We start from the raw sequence: 19968 nt of genomic DNA, 5'->3' as shown, positions 1-19968 counted from the left end.
GGAAAAAATGAAGGCCTAATGAGAAGCTCTTCTTCCATACTTGCACTGAGAATTGTAGTAAATATAGTAAGGATATGTTCTTTCAGTAATAGTCACTGAAAATGTATGGGAAGGAGAAAAAGAGAGACATGAAGAAAATTGTGTTCAAAGAAAATAATAATCTTTTTAATTCCATTAATGCTCTTATCATATCCATTATCTATTTCCACAGTATGAGGATTCACACACATGCATAAAACACTTTAGATTTTAATAATAAGCATACAAAAGTTAAGTGTCTCCTTTAAATTTTACTTAATTTAAATTTAGTTTAATTTTTATAAAGGTTTTGCCTGAATGTTTATCTATGATCCTTTTGCATGTCTAGAGATATAGAAGGCCAGAAGAGAGCATCAGGTCTGCTCTAAGAAGAGTTCCAAAAATTGTGATCTATAATATGGCTACAGAATTTACAAAACTTGGGCAGTCAGTTGAAAGACTTGATGTACAGTTTTATTAAAAGGTGGTACCACATTAAATTTTCTTTGTCTAGTCTTAGGGTTACTTTCTATTACCTTATGACCAACTCAAAAGTTGATTGACCTTGAATTGTCATACTTTATCATTCATTATTACATGCAAAAGAAAACTAAAGATATGGGTCCTGAATATTCTCTCACATTCACTTCACCATGCATTTCAATACTCCTTTAGCAGGTCAAAAATATTACTGTTGCAAAAATGACTAATAATGATAAATCCACTCTTTAATCTTGGTGGAATGTGGAGTTTCTGACAACTTAATAGTGCTGTATTGCTTGACCTGAAAGTTAATTTTAAATCTTGACTCATCAAAATCTGTTTTTTCTCTTCCCAGGCACCTGCCACTTATGAAGCCCTGGTAAAACTGGAATATCTGGACATGGTGTTAAATGAAACTTTGAGATTATATCCAAATGGTTACAGGATTAACAGAGTCAGTAAGAAAGATGCTGAAATAAATGGTGTGTTCATTCCCAAAGGGACACAGGTTTGCATACCTATTTTTGTTCTTCACCGAGATCCAAAATACTGGCCAGAGCCTGAGGAGTTCCGCCCTGAAAGGTATGAGGACACTGGAAAAGGAAACCTATTGAGAATCAGACCTCTCTAAGTATTCTAAGATACATCTTACTAGTAACCACATAACTATAAATATTTATTATCTTTCGTGTGTGTTTGATTTTAAAACGTTTGTAGTGCAAAGTGATAATTATTGTAAAAACTACAGGCACTTCAATCTAGAAAATAATGACACTGCTTTACTTTATTTTATTTTGTTTTGAAGTCCTTTCAAAAACCTTAACATGAATTCCATTAACATCATGGTATCAGTGGACACACTTCTATGTGCCTGTAGGTATTTAAGAATTAAAAAAATATGAGATTTCTCCTGTGTTTAGAAAATCTGATTGTTTTCACTAACCAACAAACACTATTTTATGACTTGTGCTTTTGTGTATGTGTGTGTGTATAAACATAGGTCTATACTTTTAAAGCTGTTTATGCTAATGGAAGAAATAGAGACAAAGGTCAGTGATAATAGAGTAGAGAAGAGCCGGGCGGTGGTGGCGCATGCCTTTAATCCCAGCACTTGGGAGGCAGAGGTAGGCAGATCTCTGTGAGTTCCAGACCAGCCTGGTCTACAAGAGCTAGTTCCAGGACAGGCTCCAAAAAAACACAGAGAAACCCTGTCTCGAAAAACAAAACAAACAAACAAAAAAAGAGTAGGGAAGCAGCTGTGTCTTTGCATACTATTTCACTTAATGACTCTTTGGAGGAGAGAAAAGGTAAAAATTTGTGGAAGGAGCTCAATGAGGACAAAACAAGAAGGCTTGAGGGGGAAAGGATGGTGAAGAAGAGAAAACAGTAGAGGAAGATCGGAATAAAACAAGGATGGAAAGATAGAAAGAAAGGAGAAGAGAGAATGGATTGGAATAAAACATTTCATTAATAACACAAATATTTTTCTTCTCCAATAAGCAAACCTCTGAAACAGAACACATCAAATGGGGGAAACATGAATTAAATAATCCACACTCCTTTAAATAGGGTATGCTAAGTGTTTGCTTTGTTATAAGGGAAACTCACGGATTACAATGAGGAAATAGAAATGGAGCTGCCATCCAGGTGTGGTGGGTGGGAATAAGAGGACCCAAATGGTTGGGATCATGGCTTTTTGGTATGCAAAGTCACAACACACCTGGTCCAGTCTCTCAAAGGCTATTGGCTGAAGGAGGTTCTCCATCACAGAGGGGGAATGGTGTGGGAGGAGGAGAAGAGGAGTGGGGATAGGGGGAGGGGACTGGGGGGAGGGGGCAATATTTGGGAGGGAAATGGGAAACGGGGAGCAGGTGGAAATTTTAATTAAAAAAGGATAAAAAAAAAGAGAATTCTAAACACAATACAAAACTATATATTATTATATAGAGAGCAGATATCAAGTAAAAAAATTAGAATTACAACCAGTATAAACAATGTTAAGAAAGAAACATATACTAAGTATTTTAATAATTATTCTATCTTAAAGAGTCTAAATCTTGTATTGAAAATGGCTTTTCTAAATCATAAGAGGAAAGTAACTACAATTATCTAATCTTCAAGACCATCAAAGGCCTGAGAAAGGAGATAATATTACTTGACTAGGCAGGAAGTTCAAACAAGCTGCTTCCAAAATGTGCAGTAGATGACAGAGACAACTGGCTACCTGGGCAGTCAATCCAAAGTCTAATTTGCACTGTTGAAGCAACCAACTTTGGCTAAGGCCTAGAGTAACTGACAGGACATTTTCAGAGACAGGAAAAGTTTCAAAACCAATTTACCCTGTCTTGGCAAGGTTTGGCAGTCTTTTATCTTGTATCCTACTTGTTCAGTTCAGACACCATACATTTTATCAGTGACCAAAGCAAGGGAAGTTCCTTGCCCAAAGGCCAGATTTGTCAAGAAGAAAATAAGCTCCAAATGTAGGGACTTTGATGCTCATCATTATCTTGGGAATAGATTGGTGCTACCAGGAGCAATCATGTCTCAAGTCAAAAGAACCCGTAGTAATTTAAATGCCATGTTCTACAGTTCTTTGAAGTGGTTGAATATTAACTATCTATGCAGAATAAAATCTCCATATATCTAAATAGCTGATTAGTCTAATTATAAGTATGACAAACATGAATGACTATTGACCCATGTGAGTAAAAAAGTAAGACTTCATATTAGAATATTAAACAATCTTTAAAAACTGTGCAACAAATGAGAACAATAACCTCAAATGTAAACAATGTGTAAGTATTTTGATCAGAGGTAGAAATGTATACTCAATATGTTAAATATATGATAAAATTGTATCAATATACTAAAAGTCTTAAATAGAAGTAAAAACATGCATGCATACAATCTGACAAAATAACTTTGCATAGGTATAAAAATATTGTAAAAAGGAATAGGAACATATTCAATATTACAAATATAATTTGAACTTGTATCAATATACAAAAATCTGTACCAGTGTAAATTATCCATAAATAATAGCTCACAAGTATTCACTCTACTACTCACTATCATTATTATTATTAGTGTAAGTTCCACTTAATCTACCTATTATCCCATTGGATTACCTTTTATTTTCAAAGTGATCTCTGAGCCTACATAATTTCCACCCTAACCCCAAACCTTATATCAATAACAATCAACCCCTAAATAATGTTCCTAATTCTGAGGACAAACGTTGTTGGGAGGAGGGCCACTGTCTTCTAAAGTTATTTCCAGCTGTCATGGGGGCAATTTTCTTTCTATGAGATCCTGTAAGTGTAAAATGATGGTTAAGTTTCAAGATTATTATCTAGTATAATTGCAAAACGTCTCTGAGTAGTAGATAGGGTTATTTATTTATTTATTTATTAAAATTTCTGCCTCTTCCCCGCCACCGCCTCCCATTTCCCTCCCCCTCCTCTGAACAAGTCCCCCTCCCTCATCAGCCCAAAGAGCAATCAGGGTTCCCTGTCCTGTACGAAGACCAAGGACCACCCACCTCCATCCAGGTCTAGTAAGGTGAGCATCCAAACTGCCTAGGCTCCCACAAAGCCAGTATGTGCAGTAGGATCAAAAACCCTTTGTCATTGTTCTTGAGTTCTCAGTAGTCCTCATTGTCCGCTATGTTCTGCGAGTCCAGTTTTGTCCCATGCTTTTTCAGACTCGGACCAGCTGGCCTTGGTGGGTTCCTGATAGAACATCCCCATTGTCTCAGTGTGTGGGTGCACCCCTCGCGGTCCTGAGTTCCTTGCTCGTGCTCTCTCTCCTTCTGCTCTTGATTTGGACCTTGAGATTTCAGTCCAGTTCTCCAATGTGGGTCTCTGCCTCTGTCTCCTTTCATTGCCTGATGAAGGTTAATATTCAGGAGGATGCTTATGTGTTTTCCTTTGGGTTCACCTTCTTATTTAGCTTCTCTAGGATCACGAATTAAAGGCTCAATGTCCTTTATTTATGGCTAGAAACCAAATATGAGTGAGTACATCCCATGTTCCTCTTTTCGGGTCTGGCTTACCTCACTTAGGATAGTGTTTTCTATTTCCGTTCATTTGTATGCAAAATTCAAGAAGTCATTGTTTTTTACTGCTCAGTAGTACTCTAATATGTATATACTCCATACTTTCTTCATCCATTCTTCCATTGAAGGGCATCTAGGTTGTTTCCAGGTTGTGGCTATTACTAACAATGCTGCTATGAACATAATTGAGCGTATACTTTTATTGTATGATAGGGCATCTCTTGGGTATATTCCCAAGAATGGTATTGCTGGGTCCAGGGGTAGGTGGTCGGAATGCAAACTTGTGCAACCACTTTGGAAAGCAATATGGTGGTTTCTCAGTAGATAGGGTTTTTATGAAGTTTTTAATTTGTCATTCTGTCCACTTTAGCTAACCAAATTGGAACCATCTTTAGCAGTTGGTGGCCAAAACTGATCTTATAGTAGCACTATTGGCATCATGACATCATATCAACCAGGTGGAGTCATTCTTGTGGGCACTATATTTTTCCTAGAAGCTTCAAAGGTTACTGCAGGAAAATCTATTGTTCATCGTTAACTTAAACATTGCTCGTATAGACATATATTCAATGAATGATATGATATAGACAAAATAGGTATGAAGAAAATTAATTTTTTTCCTAAAATCTTTCTTCTTTAATGTCTCATACAAGATGGCTCGTGACACGAGACAGGAATTTGAATTTTTCTTTTAACAACATGCTTGGAATTAGAAAAAATTGGCCATTGTGCAACTTCAAAGCCAAATGTGTGTGTGTGTGTGTGTGTGTGTGTGTATAAAGTGAGTGTTTACCCTCAGATGACCTGTCCTTCTAAGTCATGTTTCTCTTTGTTTGGTGATCATTTCTCAATATTTATTTTGTTCTCTAAAGGCATCCAAACATCCAGGTTCTTTTGATTTTTTGATGATGAGTATTTTCCTGCAAAGCAAAGAACAGAACCCTGCCACCATTCTTATGGGAATACATGCAACTTGTATGATTGTCACATCTGTGGATGACCTGTCATTTCTCTTTCTCAAGAGGTTTCTCTTTCTCAAGAGGTTTCTCTTTTTCAGATCGAATCTTTATTAATTTTGATGGTTTCCATTACTTCCCTTGTGGAAACAAGAGTGAAAGTGCTTCCTCAATGTAGCACAGCTCCTGATTTCAATTGTAAGATCAACACATCCTTAAAATACACGAGCTGTTTAATTCAGAAGTTTTTTCTATTATCTCCTTTATCTCTGCTGACATTGTTCCGTTCTCATTAGCACTAAAAAAATTCAAGGTTAATAAAGCATTATGCAATCTATTTCTGGGGGTATTTTCCATTCCTTTATGTTTCTTTAACATGTCCTTTATAGTTTGATTTAATTTTTCTATAACTGCTTGACCTGTAGGATTGTTTGGTTTACCTCTAATATTCTTTATATTATAATAAGTAAAACATTAATATTTTCTGAGTCATATGCTGGACCATTTTCTGTCTTTATATGCGCAGATATACCTATAATGGCCATCATTTCTAATACATCATGATTACTTATACAGAAAACCTGAATAAGTATGGTGTGGTGTACATATTTTAATTTTTCAAATTCTATAAAGTGGAACACATCCATCTGCCAGATTTTATTCCTTTGAGTACCCTTTGTGTTACTCCCTGCAGGTAACAGTATTTGGTCATAGAAAGAGCATGTAGGACATCTCTTTATAATCTCCTTAACTTGTCATTAATAGAAAACTCTTTCTTTAAATCTTTGCTATTGACATGATTTTTATGAAAAATTCTGAGGCCTATATCAAACTTCCAATTAATAATTGATCAATTTCTGCATTACCTTGTACTAGATGACCTGGTAGACCCATATGGAATTAGATGTATGTTATATATAGTACAAAGACTATTTCTGTTTATATCTTGAACCTAAACTAATCATGAAGTCATATCTGTATCATCTGGTATAAATTCAGCAGTTTCTGTATAGAAGACAACTCTTTCTGCATATTACAAATAGTAGCTATATTGAGAGGTTCTTTAAAATCCCTTAGTACCATTAAAATAGCATATAACTGTGCTTTTAGACAGACTCATAAGGGCTTTTGCCAGACCTCCTTAGCCCTATTCCTCACAGAAAGGTGAATGTGCTATCCACCCATTCTGCAACCTTAAAACGCAGGACAATAAAACCTGTATCCCCACGAGGCAGAACAATCAGGCACAATAGGGAGTCAAATCAAAGCAGAAACTCAGTCTATTACTGTGAGCATCAGCTTATATAGGTTAAGTGACATTATGTGATGTGGGGGTACCTCTAGCCAATGAGAGTTAGCCAAGCCCCCACTCTGACTAGAGGGGCATCTACCAAGATTTTGCTCTCCCATCCCCCCCTCAGTAGCTTTAAGACTATACTTCTAACTTGAGCCACACTTTTCTCTGTCCTACAGGCCTCAAGGTACAGGCTCTGAGATAATTTTGGCCCAATATCTCCCCCTTTCTTGTTTCATATCCCATCCCCTACACTGATCACCAAGCCAGAATAGCCCACCAGGGAGAGAGTATGGGCCAGGACCACCCCCATCTGGTTTCAGCCTGAATACCCTCAAATTGAGAGTTCATCCATGGGGTGAGATTATCAAGTCTATCATAATGTGCTTGAAGTGCCATGAGTTGTACCTGTTGTATCTGTTTTTGGAATGCTTGTTTTGGGCTTTGGAGAATGCATGAGCCAAAAACACAGATCAATAAACAAATAACCATTGGCCCAATTAGGGAAGAGATTAGTGTAGCCATGGAGACCATTTTACCAAGTCTCATAGGGGGTCCTTGACTTAAATGAATCAATATCTTTTCTTAACTCATCTAGGGTTCTTGCAACTGTTCTGGAATGGTCTGCATAGAAGCAACATTCTTCCCTAGTGCCCTGGAAATTCTTCCCTGTTCCATAAACAACAAGTCCAAACCTCTCCTATTTTGTAAGGTTACCCTTGCTAAGGAATTCAAAGAGTTGGGTTTGTTTGTTTGTTTGTTTGTTTGTTTGTTTTTGTTTTATTTTGTTTTTCGAGACAGGGTTTCTCTGTGGTTTTGGAGCCTGGAACTAGCTCTTGTAGACCAGGCTGGTCTGGAACTCACAGAGATCCCTCTGCCTCTGCCTCCCGAGTGCTGGGATTAAAGGCATGCGCCACCATCGCATGGCCAAAGAGTTTTGTAAATAACGTAATACAGTCTCTGTCTTTTCCAATTGTGTCCAGCCTAGACTGCTCACATCTCCAGGAAGAACAATAGTAATCAGGAGCCACCCCACAGTTTCTAATAGTGGAGGCAGTCTGGTTCCTTCCTAGGCATACATAAAAAGGTGTTTGCAGGAGGGCATGTTTCCTAAGGACATGAGAACACCCAGGCTCATTAGAGTTATGTTCTTGGGGTAGGATGCACCCCTGAGAGCCTCCGCATTCAGGTCTTCCTTAGATCCCCAGAATCCAGTCTCCCACATCCCAGCTCCCATGCACCAAATCACAGAGATTTGACATCAAGTCAGGCCACAATGTCCATAGTGTCGTCATCTAGGAAGTATGGTTTAGGATCCCTCCAATGACAGCACTCGACAAGATCCACATCACCTTCTGTGGTTGGTGGGATTTTCTTCTTAAACTTTGGTCCCTGTGAGAAGAATTAACATGAGTTTATTACTGTGAGCATCAGCTTATATAGGTTAAGTGATATCATGTGATATGGGGTGCCTCCAGCCAATGAGAAACAGCCAAGCCCTCCCTCTGCTTAGAGGGGCATCTAAAAAGATTTTGCTGTCTCATTCCCCCTTGGTAGCTTTAAGAGTATACTTCAAAGTTGAGCCAGGATTTTCTCTGTCCTACAGGACTCGAGGTATAGGCCCTGAGATAATTTTGGCCCAGAAGGCTTTGTTCTACCTTACTTAATTAAATCTTCTTTCATGGCTTATTTGCATCAGTTAAAATGTATAGGCTCAAGTTATTAGTGTGTCACATACAGTTCAGGGAAGATTCCATGTAGTTCTCTTTATAAGGTTAATTCTATTGCTTTGTGATAATTGCTATTAATCTCTCCTAAAATTTTAGAACAAGCTCTTTGCCAAGGTTCATTGTATTTCCATATTTTTTAATTTAATCAATAATAAAAGTCACTATAATCTCTGCTGGGTCTATACCTGCTAGTTGACTAGGTTTCAATTTTCCTTTTGTAATTAATTCAGAGACCTTTTCCATGTAGATTTTTAATTTTTTACTTGGTTTATGTACTAAAAAGATCCATTCTAAGATAATACCTTCCCTCTGCATTAAAATTCCTATAGGAAAGATTCTGGAAGGTAATATGACTAGAATGCAATTAAGATTTGGATTTACCCTATCAACATGAGCCTTCTGTAATGTCTCTTCAACAACAGTCAATTTTTTTCTCAGCTTCAACTGTTAATTTCCTGGGACTATTTAAGTTTTGTCACCATGTAAGGTTTTGTTTAAATGAATTATTAGATCAGGAGTTATCCCAACAGCCCATCATAGATGATCTTTGAAAGCCATTAAGAGTCTCCAATTGGTCTTTCTTAATTTTGTCTTTTGTGTTCTAATTTTCTGCAAACCTATTTTATTACCTAAGAATTGTTGGAATCTCCTCTTTGTATTTTTTCAGGAGCAATTTGTAATCTCCATTTAGGCAAAACTTTCTTTACTTCTTCAAACATCCTTTCTAAAGTTTCTGCACTTGAATCAGATAGCAAAATGTCATCCATGTAATAGTAAATTATAGATTTAAAAAATTGCATACATATTATTTCCGATGTCTGACTTACAAAGTAATGGCACAGGGTGGGTCTATTGAGTATTCCCTGTGGGAGGATGCTCCACTTATATCTCTTAGTAGGCTGAGAATTATTATAAGTAGGCACTGTGAGAGCAACCTTTTCTCTGTCCTTTTAAAGGTATAGTGAAGAAAAAGTCTTTTAAATCAATAACTATAAGAGGCCATCCTTTTGGTAATAGAGAAGTCAGAGGAATTCCAGATTGTAGAGGGTCCATAGGTTGAATTATCTTGTTGACAGCTCTTACATCTGTCACCATTCTCCATTCACCATATTTTTTAACAACAAATGCAGAAGAATTCTAAAGGATGGTTGATTCTTTTTTTTTTAACAGAACTTGCCTCAAGTTTGTTTGTAAAAACAACACAAGGTCCTGAACATCTGCAAATACTGTATAGATTTTCACACCAGTCCATCTGTCTTCACATCGGCAGACTGAGACTTTTTATGGGACCTTCACAGGGGCCTGGGTACCTTTGGGAGCCTGAGCTGCAACTGAGGCCTCTGCCTTGGCTTGAACTTTGGGCTTTGTTTTTTGGAGCCTATGACCCCTGGCTATGTAGCTTCTAATTTGCTTCCCAAGCTTGGGGTGAGTGATGAAAGCCAGATGGATGAGTTTGAGGCTGGGGCCACTTGGCACCTTGGGCTTCACCACCTGGAGCTTCACCGGGGCCTTGACGGCCTCCGCACGTGCAGTCATGGCCTTTGCACTATTTGCCTGCATCTTCTTCAGGCCTTTCTTGTTGTGCTTCTTGGCAAAGTGCATATTCCTCAGGATCTTGGGGTCAACCCACTTGAGAGATTTGTATCTTTGTGACCAGGGTTTCTTGATACCGTTTCTGTGCCATTTCTGGGACTGGTTGTGCGCGGTGTGGTTCTTGGACTTGGCCATGGATGAATGGTAATCAGCGGCTCCAAAAGTGCCTGAGACCAGAAGAGAGTGGTTGATTCTTTAATATAGTGAACATCTAGGTGCTCCTGTATCTGCTGTGCTAAAGCCAGCAGTTTCTTTTCTGTTAAAAGCCATTGTTTACCTCATATGTTAACCATTTTAAAGGTAGAGATGATAGTACCTCTGAGGGTTTGCTATTGCTTTATGTTCTTGTAAAGCCTGAATGGCTGGTTACCTTTGTTTATATCTTATAACATCCTTCCCAGAAACATGAGTTTTGCATTGCTGCAATAGGTCATGACCCAATAAATTCACAGCAATATTAGCTACATGTGGTGTCAGCCTTTCTTTATGTCCTTCTGGCCCTATGCATTCAACCCACCTCTTACTTTGTTTCATTTGAGATAGGGTTCCATTTTCTAGGAATTGAATATCTGCCTCCTGAAGAGGCCAATCTGGATACCAAGATTCTGGAGATATGACACTCACATCTGCACCTGTGTCTCGAATTCCCTCAGCTGCAATGTCATTTATATGCACTCTTAGCTTTGGTCTTTGATCCTTTATGGAAGTCTGTCAAAATATATGTTTTCAATTTCCTACTGAAGTTTTTTTATTCATCCATGTCTATTCCATCATCCAGAACAATATGTTTTCTTACAGAGGAACTGGATTGTTTAATTTTTGTGAAATTAAAACATGGAAACATGTTCTCCACAGTGACTGGGAGTGACTTACCCATATTTGACATGGGGGGCCTGTGAGATGCTGCCCAAGGAGTTTCCCAATGTTATCTGGATACCCTGTCTGTCTTTTGTTGATCTACATTCATTGGTCCATTATTGGCCTTTGCTACACCTCCTATATATACCAGGAAGCTGAGTACTCTTATTCTTACCATTCCTACAGGAGACATTATTCCTAGGAATTCCTTGTCTACAGTCCCTTGTTAGATGTCCTATTCTACCACAATTAAAATATTTGGCATTTTAGTGTCTCCTCATAGCATTGGAAATTACTTCTCTTACCCAAGCCTCAATACTCTAATCAAATGTTTCAGCATTCATTTCTGTGAGATTCTTTCCTATATTGGTGAAAGTCTGACCTTTAAAGGCCAAAGTATCCTCTTGCATTCTAAGTTGGCATTTTAAAAACCCAAAGATTCAATAAGTACACGTCTTGCTTTAGGGTTTGTTACTCCTACTTATACAACCTTAGTTAATCTTTATAAGAAGTCACTAAAGGGTTCTTTCTGATCCCTAATATATAATTCAATTCTCTTTCGTGCTTCCTGAATCCTGTCCCAAGCATTTAAAGCTGCTATGTTGCATAGGAACAATGTATGTTCATCATGGAGAGTCTGGTTCTGAGGATTGGAGTAATAGCCCTTGCCAAGAATTTGATCTTGGGAAGTCTCAAATCCTTTTGCTTTTCCCTGCTTTTCTCAAATTTTTGCCTCTTCTCACCAAAGTATTTTCATAGTACCTGGGGTCTGTCTTCTAGGGTAGCTTAGACTAATTGAAGCCAATTGTGTGGTGTAGCCTTATTGCTTAAAGCCCACATTTTAACCATTTCCCTAATGAACAGTAAGTGAAAGCCATAAGATACTATTGTTTGCTTAATTTCCTTTAGATCAATCATACCCATAGGCTGCCCTTTATATTCTTTGACTTCCTTAGGGTATTTTGTACCAGATGGCTTCTCAGAGGAGATTACTAGATAAGCAGTTAAAACTATATGTGAGTCATCCCTGACTTTTGCCCATATTTGGCAAATCCTGTGTTGTACCTTCTCCCCTGCACATCAGTTCCAATAGTTTCCCCAATCATTTCAAATCTTTTTACCACTGCCTTTTTTAAGTCCAAATCTTCAGTGTTTTGTGCTGTTTTAGTGGTCTCATTGATTCATTTAGCTTCTGGTTCTTATTCTGCACATATGATTCCAAGGTATGAGATTTGTTCAGTAAAGATAATGTCTCATCCTTGTATATTATTTGGATGGTGTGCATATTGCCTTCCTGGAGAGATACCTTATCCATTAACCTATCATAACTTCAACAGATTCTGATTGTTAGATTTAACAGTATGAATTCTCTCAGATAATTTCTCAGCACCCTTGGACATTGATTGGATTTTGTCTGTCAAATTAATGTTATCCTTTTCAGCAATATGAATTTTTCCAGTTAGTTGTTAATTAGTAGTCTGTAAAGATTGTATCATTTCTATAAAAGTTTTTGTTGACTCTGTTATGAAGCTATTTTCTTAAAGATATAATATGAAAAATAAAGCTAATTACCAAATCAAATAAATGCATGGAGAAGGAAAATCACATAAGCCTTGCAGAATACCATCCATAGTACAAGCAAAATGCTTATTAAATTTCCGAATGGTAATATTGTCAGTAATCATAAAGCTTTCAAATTTTACAATCTACTAATCACACTAGGCAATTTAAGTAAACTGGAGTAGGTGTAATATCTTTATTGGCCAGAAGGTGTCACAGTTGTTGCTGTGTGGCAGAGGGATTGAGCATCCAGGGTTCCCACTACTGGTTCTGCACAGTGTCCTGCACTGGTTCCACATGTGCTGTCACTTACTTAGATACTGAAAATATGCTTTCTTTAACAAAATAAGAACAGTTATTAAGAGATCACAATGTGAAAAAAGAATGGCATACTGCTGTGGGGAAAGTTGGAGTCCTAGGCAGTGACAGGAAAGCTGTGGGCAGGGGTGGGGGAGAGACTTTCCTAGGCTGGTGAACTGGAAGCAGAGCAGGGGATGGGGGCAGTACCAGTGAATGTGGACTCAGACCCACATTGGGCAGTCAGATGAAGTAGAACATGTCTGAAGGGGGAACGCTAATCAAATAATTCCAAATTAGCTCTGAAGAGAGTATAGTAAGGATTTTCTTTATTAAAAGGGAAACTCCTGGGTCACAACAAGGAAATAGGATGGGGTCCAACATTCAGGTTAGTGCATGAGAAGAAGAAGGCATGAGTCGGCAGGCTTTTTGGTACCCTAAGCCATTCTCTACTTGGTCCAACTCTTCAAAGGGCATTGGCTGAAGGATGTTCCAACTTAAACCCCCATCTTAAGTGTTATAAAAATTCCTTCCGCTTCTTCCACCCTTCTGAGGGACCGCAGGATCACCCAGCTCAGCCTGTTTGGGCGCTGGGTTGGGAGATATGGGAAGGCAGTGGGAGTTTCTTTGTTTTGGTGGCCTGCCTGCAACAGAGAGATAGGCCTTTTGTTGGCGAGGTCCATGGCAAATGAGGAGCCTGTTCCTGTTCCTGACAACCCTTCTGAGTAGTGAGTGTGTGTGTGGTGGAGTCCTGACTCTGCTGACTCCCCGCTCTTTCTGCAGGGGCTGCTCTCCCCTGCTGGGGCCACTCCTCCTCTCCTGTGGCCTCTCTCTCCCTAGCCCATCCCAGCTTTCACCCAGGAACCTCCTTCCTTCTTCCTCCCTTCTGCGGGGCAGCGGGAATCACCCAGATGAGCCTGTTTGGGTGCTGGGTCGGGTGCTTGGGGCAGAGGGTGGTGGGGGTTCCTTTGTTTGGGTGGTCAGCCTGCAGAAGGGTAGGCCTTTTATAGGCGGGGTCCCTGGACAGCAGGGAAACCTGATCCTGTTTCAGAAGACTCATTAGATAGCATCTGTAGGAGGAGATGGGCAGGTGCCAAGGCAAGAATTCCTCCATCAATACAAAAAACAACATGAAAACACCAGAACCCAATGATCTTTACAACAGAAGGACGTGAACACCCTAATCCATAAGAAGTGGAAAAAATTGACTTTATGAAAGCAATAGAGTCCCTTAAACAGCATGTAAAAAATGCCCTTATAGAAATGGATGAGAAGTATAACAAAAAGATTGAAAAAATGAGTAAATACTTAAATGATACCCTGGGAAACGAAGAAAAGACAATCAAACCAGTAATGGAAACAGTTCAAGAATTGAAAACTGAAATGGAAGCAAGGAAGAAAACACAAACTGAGGGCCGGCTGGATATGGAAAATCTAGGTCAATGAGCATAAACTACAGAAAAGAGCATAACCAATAGAATACATGAGATAGAAGGAAGAATCTCAGATTCTGAAGACACCATGGAGAAAATAAATGCACTTATCAAAGAAAACAACAAATCCAACAAATTATCATCACAAAACATTCAGGAAATTTGGGACACAATAAAAAGACCAAACCTAAGAATAATAGAGAGAGAAGAAGGAGAATTGCAGCTCAAAGACCCAGAAAATATTTTTAACAAAATTATGGAAGAAAACTTTCCCAACATAAAGAAAGTTATTCCTATGAATATTCAAGAAGCATACAGAACACCAAATAGACTGGATCAAAAAAAATCCCCTCACCATATAATAATAAAAACACAAAACATACAGATTTAAGAAAGAATATTAAGAACTGCAAAGGAAGAAGGTAAAGTAACTTATAAAGGTAAACTGATAAGATTGACACCTGACTTCTCTATGGAAACCATGAAAGCCAGAAAGTCCTGGATAGAGGTACTGCAGAAACTAAGAAACCATGGATGCAAGCCCAAACTACTATACCCAGCCAAGATATCATTCACTATCAATAGAGAAAACAAAATATTCCAGGATAAGAACAAATTTAAACAATACGTAGCCACAAATCCAGCCTTACAGAAAGTAATAGAAGGAGAATCACATCCCAAGGAAGCCAACAGTGCCAACAATGCCCACAATAACTCAGGCATCTAGCGACCCTTCATCAGCACAACTCAAAGAAGGGAGACACACAAACTCTACTACCAAAAACAATAAGAATAACCGGAGTAAACAACCACTGGTCATTAATATCACTTAATATCAATGGACTCAATTCACCTAGAAAGGCACATGCTAAGAGATTGGTTACGAAAACAAGATACAACATTCTGCTGTTTACAAGAAACAGATCTCAACCACAACAACAGGCATCTACTCAGAATAAAGGGTTGGGAAAAGGTTTTTCAAGCAAATGGTCCTAAGAAACAAGAAGGTGTGGCCATACTAATTTCTAAGAAAGTTGACTTCAAGCTAAAATCAATCATAGAGCTCGAGATGGGCATTTTATACTCATAATAGGAATAATTCACCAGGATGAAGTATCAATCCTGAATATCTATGCCCCTAACATAAAAGACCCACTTATGTAAAAGAAATATTACTAGAACTCAAGGCAGACATCAAACCCCACACAATAATAGTAGGAGACTTCAACACACCTCTCTCACCAATGGACGGGTCAATCAGACAGAAACCTAATAGAGAATTAAGAGAATTATTGGAGGTAATGAAGAAAATGGACTTAACAGACATCTATAGAACACTCCACCCAAATAGGAAAGAATATACCTTCTTCTCTGCAGCTCATGGAACCTTCTCGAAAATTGACCACATACTCGGTAAGAAAGGAAACCTCCACAGATACAAAAAAATTCAGTGACCACTTGTGTCTTATCAGATTACCATAGATTAAAGTTAGAATGCAACAACAATGCTACCCCCAGAAAGCCTACAAACTCATGGAAACTGAACAGTCAACTACTGAACCACACCTGGGTCAAGGAAGAAATTAAGAAAGAAATTAAAGTCTTCCTTGAATTTAATGAAAATAAAGAGACAACATACTCAAACCTATGGGACATGATGAAAGCAGTGCTAAGAGGAAAGTTCATAGCACTAAGTGCCCACATTAAAAAAAAACAAACAAACAAAAAAAGAAAAAACAGAGAAAGCACACATTGGAGAATTAACAGCACAACTGAAAGCTCTAGAAAAAAAAAGAAGCAGACTAACCCAGAAGGACTAGAAGACTGGAAATAATCAAACTGAGGGCTGAAATCAACAAAATAGAAACACAGAAAAAAATCCAAAGAATCAATGAAACAAAAAGTTGGTTCTTGGAGAAAATCAACAAGATTGACAAACCCCTATCCAAACTAATTAAACGACAGAGAGAGAACACGCAAATAAATAAGATCAGAAATGTAAAGGGGGACATAACCACAGACACAGAGGAAATTCAGAAAATCATTAGATCTTACTACAAAAGCCTGTATGCCACAAAACCAGAAAATACAAACTAAATGGACATTTTTTTTAGGTAAGTACCATATACCAAAGTTAAACCAGGACCAAGTAAACAATCTAAATAGACCTGTTAGTCATGAAGAATTAGAAGCTGTTATCAAAAACTTCCCTTTCAAAAAAAGGCCAAGACCAGATGGTTTCAATGCAGAATTCTACCAGAACTTCCAAGAAGAGCTAATACTTATACTCCTTAATGTATTTCACTATACAGAAACAGAAAAGTCATTACCAAATTCCTTTTATGAAGCTACAGCCACTCTGATACCTCACAAAGACTCAATCAAGAAAGAGAATTACAGGTCAATCTCACTAATGAATATTGACGTAAAAATTCTCAATAAAATTCTGGCAAACCGAATCAAAGAACACATTAGAAAAATTATCCGTTATGGCCAAGTAAGCTTCATCCCAGAGATGCAGGGCTGATTCAACATACGGAAATCTATCAATGTAATCCATCATATAAATAAACTGAAAGAAAAAACCATATGATCATTTCATTAAAAGCTGAAAAAAGCATTCAACAAAATTCTACACCCCTTTAAGATAAAGGTCTTGGAGAGATTAGGGATACAAGAGTCATAACTAAATATAGTAAAAGCTATTTACAGCAAGCTGACAGCTAACATAAATTAAAAGGAGAAAATCTCAAAGCCATCCCACTAAAATCAGAAACATAAGGCTGTCCACTCTCTCCATACCTCTTCAATATAGTGCTTGAAGTTCTAGCAATAGAAGTAAGACAACATAAGAAGATCAAGGGGATTCGTATGGGAAAGGAAGAAGTTAAACTTTTGTTATTTGCAGATGATATGATAGTATACATAAGTGACCCCAAAAACTCTACCAAAGAACTCCTACAGCTGATATACACCTTTAGTAATGTGGCAGGATACAAGATCAGCTCCATCAAATCAGTTGCCCTACTATACACTAAGGATAAGGAAGCAGAGAGGGAAATCAGAGAAACATCACCTTTCACAAAAGCCACAAGTAGCATAAAATATATTGGGGTAACTCTGACCAAGGAAGTGAAGGATCTATTCGACAAGAACTTTAAGTCTTTGAAGAAAGAAATTGAAGAGGACACCAGAAAATGGAAGGATCTCCCTTGCTTTTGGATTGGGAGGATCAACATAGTAAAAATGGCAATTCTACCAAAGGCAATCTATAGATTCAATGCAATCCCCATCAAAATTCCATCAAAATTCTTCACAGACCTTGAGAGAATAGTAATCAACTTTATATGAAAAAAACAAAAACCCAGGATAGACAAAACAATATTATACAATAAAGGATTGTCTGGAGGCATTACCATCCCTGACTTCAAACTCTATTACAGAGCTACAGTATTGAAAACAGCTTGGTATTGGCATAAAAACAGAGAAGTCAACCAATGGGATCGAATAGAAGACCCAGATTTAACCCACAAACCTATGAACACCTGATTTTTGATAAAGGAACTAAAAATATACAATGGAAGAAAGAGAGCATCTTCAACAAATGGTGCTGGCAGAACTGGTTGTCAACCTGTAGAAGAATGAAAATAGATCCACATCTATCACCATGCACAAAACTCAAGTCCAAATGGATTAAAGATCTCAATATCAGTCTAAACACACTGAACCTGATAGAAGAGAAAGTGGGAAGTACTCTACAACACATGGGCACAGGAGACCACTTCCGACGTATAATCCCAGCAGCACAGACATTAAGGGAAACATTGAATAAATGGAACCTCCTGAAACTGAGAAGCTTCTGTAAAGCAAAGGACACTGTCACTAAGACAAATAGGCAACCCACTGACTGGGAGAAGATCTTCACCAACCCCGCAACAGACAAAGGTCTGATCTCCAAAATATATAAAGAACTCAAGAAACTAGACTGTAAAATGCTAATCAACCCAATTACAAAATGGGGCACTGAGCTGAACAGAGAATCTCAACAGAATAAGTTCAAATGGCCAAAAGACACTTAAGGTCATGCTCAACTTCCCTAGCAACCAGGGAAATGCAAATCAAAACAACTTTGAGATTCCATCTTACACCTGTCAGAATGGCTAAAATCAAAAACACCAATGATAGCCTTTCCTGGAGAGGTTGTGGAGTAAGGGGTACCCTCATCCATTGCTGGTGGGAATGCAAACTTGTAAAACCACTTTGCAAAGCAGTGTGGCGGTTTCTCAGGAAATTTGGGATCAACCTACCCCAAGATCCAGTAATACCACTCTTGGGAATATACCCAAGAAATGCCCTATCATACAACAAAAGTATATGCTCAACTATGTTCATAGAAGCATTGTTTGTAATATCCAGAACCTGAAAACAACCTAGAGTCCCTTCAATGGAAGAATGGATGAAGATAGTATGGAATATATACATATTAGAGTATTACTCTGCGGTAAAAAACAATGACTTCTCGAATTTTGCATGCAAATGGATGGAAATAGAAAACACTATCCTGAGTGAGGTAAGCCAGACCCAAAAAGAGGAACATGGGATGTCCTCACTCATAATTTGTTTCTAGCCATAAATAAAGGACATTGAGCCTATAATTTGTGATCCTAGAGAAGCTAAATAATAAGGTGAACCCAAAGAAAAACATATAGTGATCCTCTGGATACTGTAAGTAGACAAGATTTCCAGGTAAAAACTGGGAACTGGTGGTGGGGTGGGATGGAAAAAAGGGGAGATGGGGAGAGAAAAGTGAGAAGAGGAGGATGGGGAGAACTTGGGGGAATGGGATTTTTGGGATAAAGGAAGGGTACATATGGGAGCAGGGAAGTATATATCTTAAATAATGGATCCAATTTTAGGGTTGGCAAGAGACTTGACCCTAGAGGGGTTCCCAGGTGTCCATGGAGATGACCCCAGCTAGTTCCTTGGGCAGTTGAGGAGAGGGAGCCTGAAATGGCCCTATCCTATAGTCATACTGATGAGTATCTTACATATTATCATAGAACCTTCATCTGGCGATGGAAGGAGAGAGACAAAATCCCACATTGGAGCACCGGACTGAAATCCCAAGGTCCAAATGAGGAGCAGAAGGAGGGAGAGCATGAGCAAGAAACTCAGGACCACAAGGGATACACCCACACACTGAAACAATGGGGCTGTTCTATTGGGAACTCACCAAGGCCAGCTGGACTGGGTCTGAAAAAGCATGGGATAAAACCGGACTCACTGAATATGGCGGACAATGAGGGCTGCTGAGAAACCAAGAACAATGGCACTGGGTTTTGATCCTACTGCATGTACTGGCTTTGTGGGAGCCTAGTCTGTTTGGATGCTCACCCTTCTAGACCTCGATGGAGGGGAGAGGACCTTGGACTTCCCACAGGGCAGGGAACCCTGACTGCTCTTCAGGCTGGAGGCAGAGGAGGAGTTGAGAGGGGGAGGGAAATTGGAGGCAGTGGCGGGGAGGAGGTAGAAATTTTTAATAAAAAAAAAAGATAATCATCCGTGTGATTATGGGGCAAGGCCAGTTCAGGCATCCTCTCCTATGCTGCCCAAACCTAGACTGCAACATCTCTGTAGACACCTGTGTTCCCCTCTCTAGCCAAGTATGTTGCCAACCCTAAAATTGCTC

General features: G+C 38.6%; 2 protein-coding genes across 2 annotated transcripts in view; one reads left to right on the top strand and one right to left on the bottom strand.

Moving 5' to 3' along the window:
* Positions 1–19968, top strand: part of LOC130871384 (cytochrome P450 3A6-like) — a 145617-nt gene that overhangs the window by 115039 nt on the left and 10610 nt on the right. Inside the window, exon 11 of the mRNA XM_057764722.1 lies at positions 857–1083. Coding sequence (XP_057620705.1) covers positions 857–1083 — 227 coding nt within the window. The remainder of the gene's footprint in view (positions 1–856; positions 1084–19968) is intronic.
* Positions 9820–10266, bottom strand: LOC130870756 (60S ribosomal protein L29-like). The gene has a single exon (XM_057763537.1). It carries the CDS (start codon positions 10264–10266, stop codon positions 9820–9822), a length of 447 nt encoding a protein of 148 aa, XP_057619520.1.

This window comes from Chionomys nivalis, chromosome 3 (assembly GCF_950005125.1).
Source record: "Chionomys nivalis chromosome 3, mChiNiv1.1, whole genome shotgun sequence".
Classification (NCBI taxonomy): domain Eukaryota; kingdom Metazoa; phylum Chordata; class Mammalia; order Rodentia; family Cricetidae; genus Chionomys; species Chionomys nivalis.
This window is presented reverse-complemented; position numbering and strand designations above follow the sequence as displayed.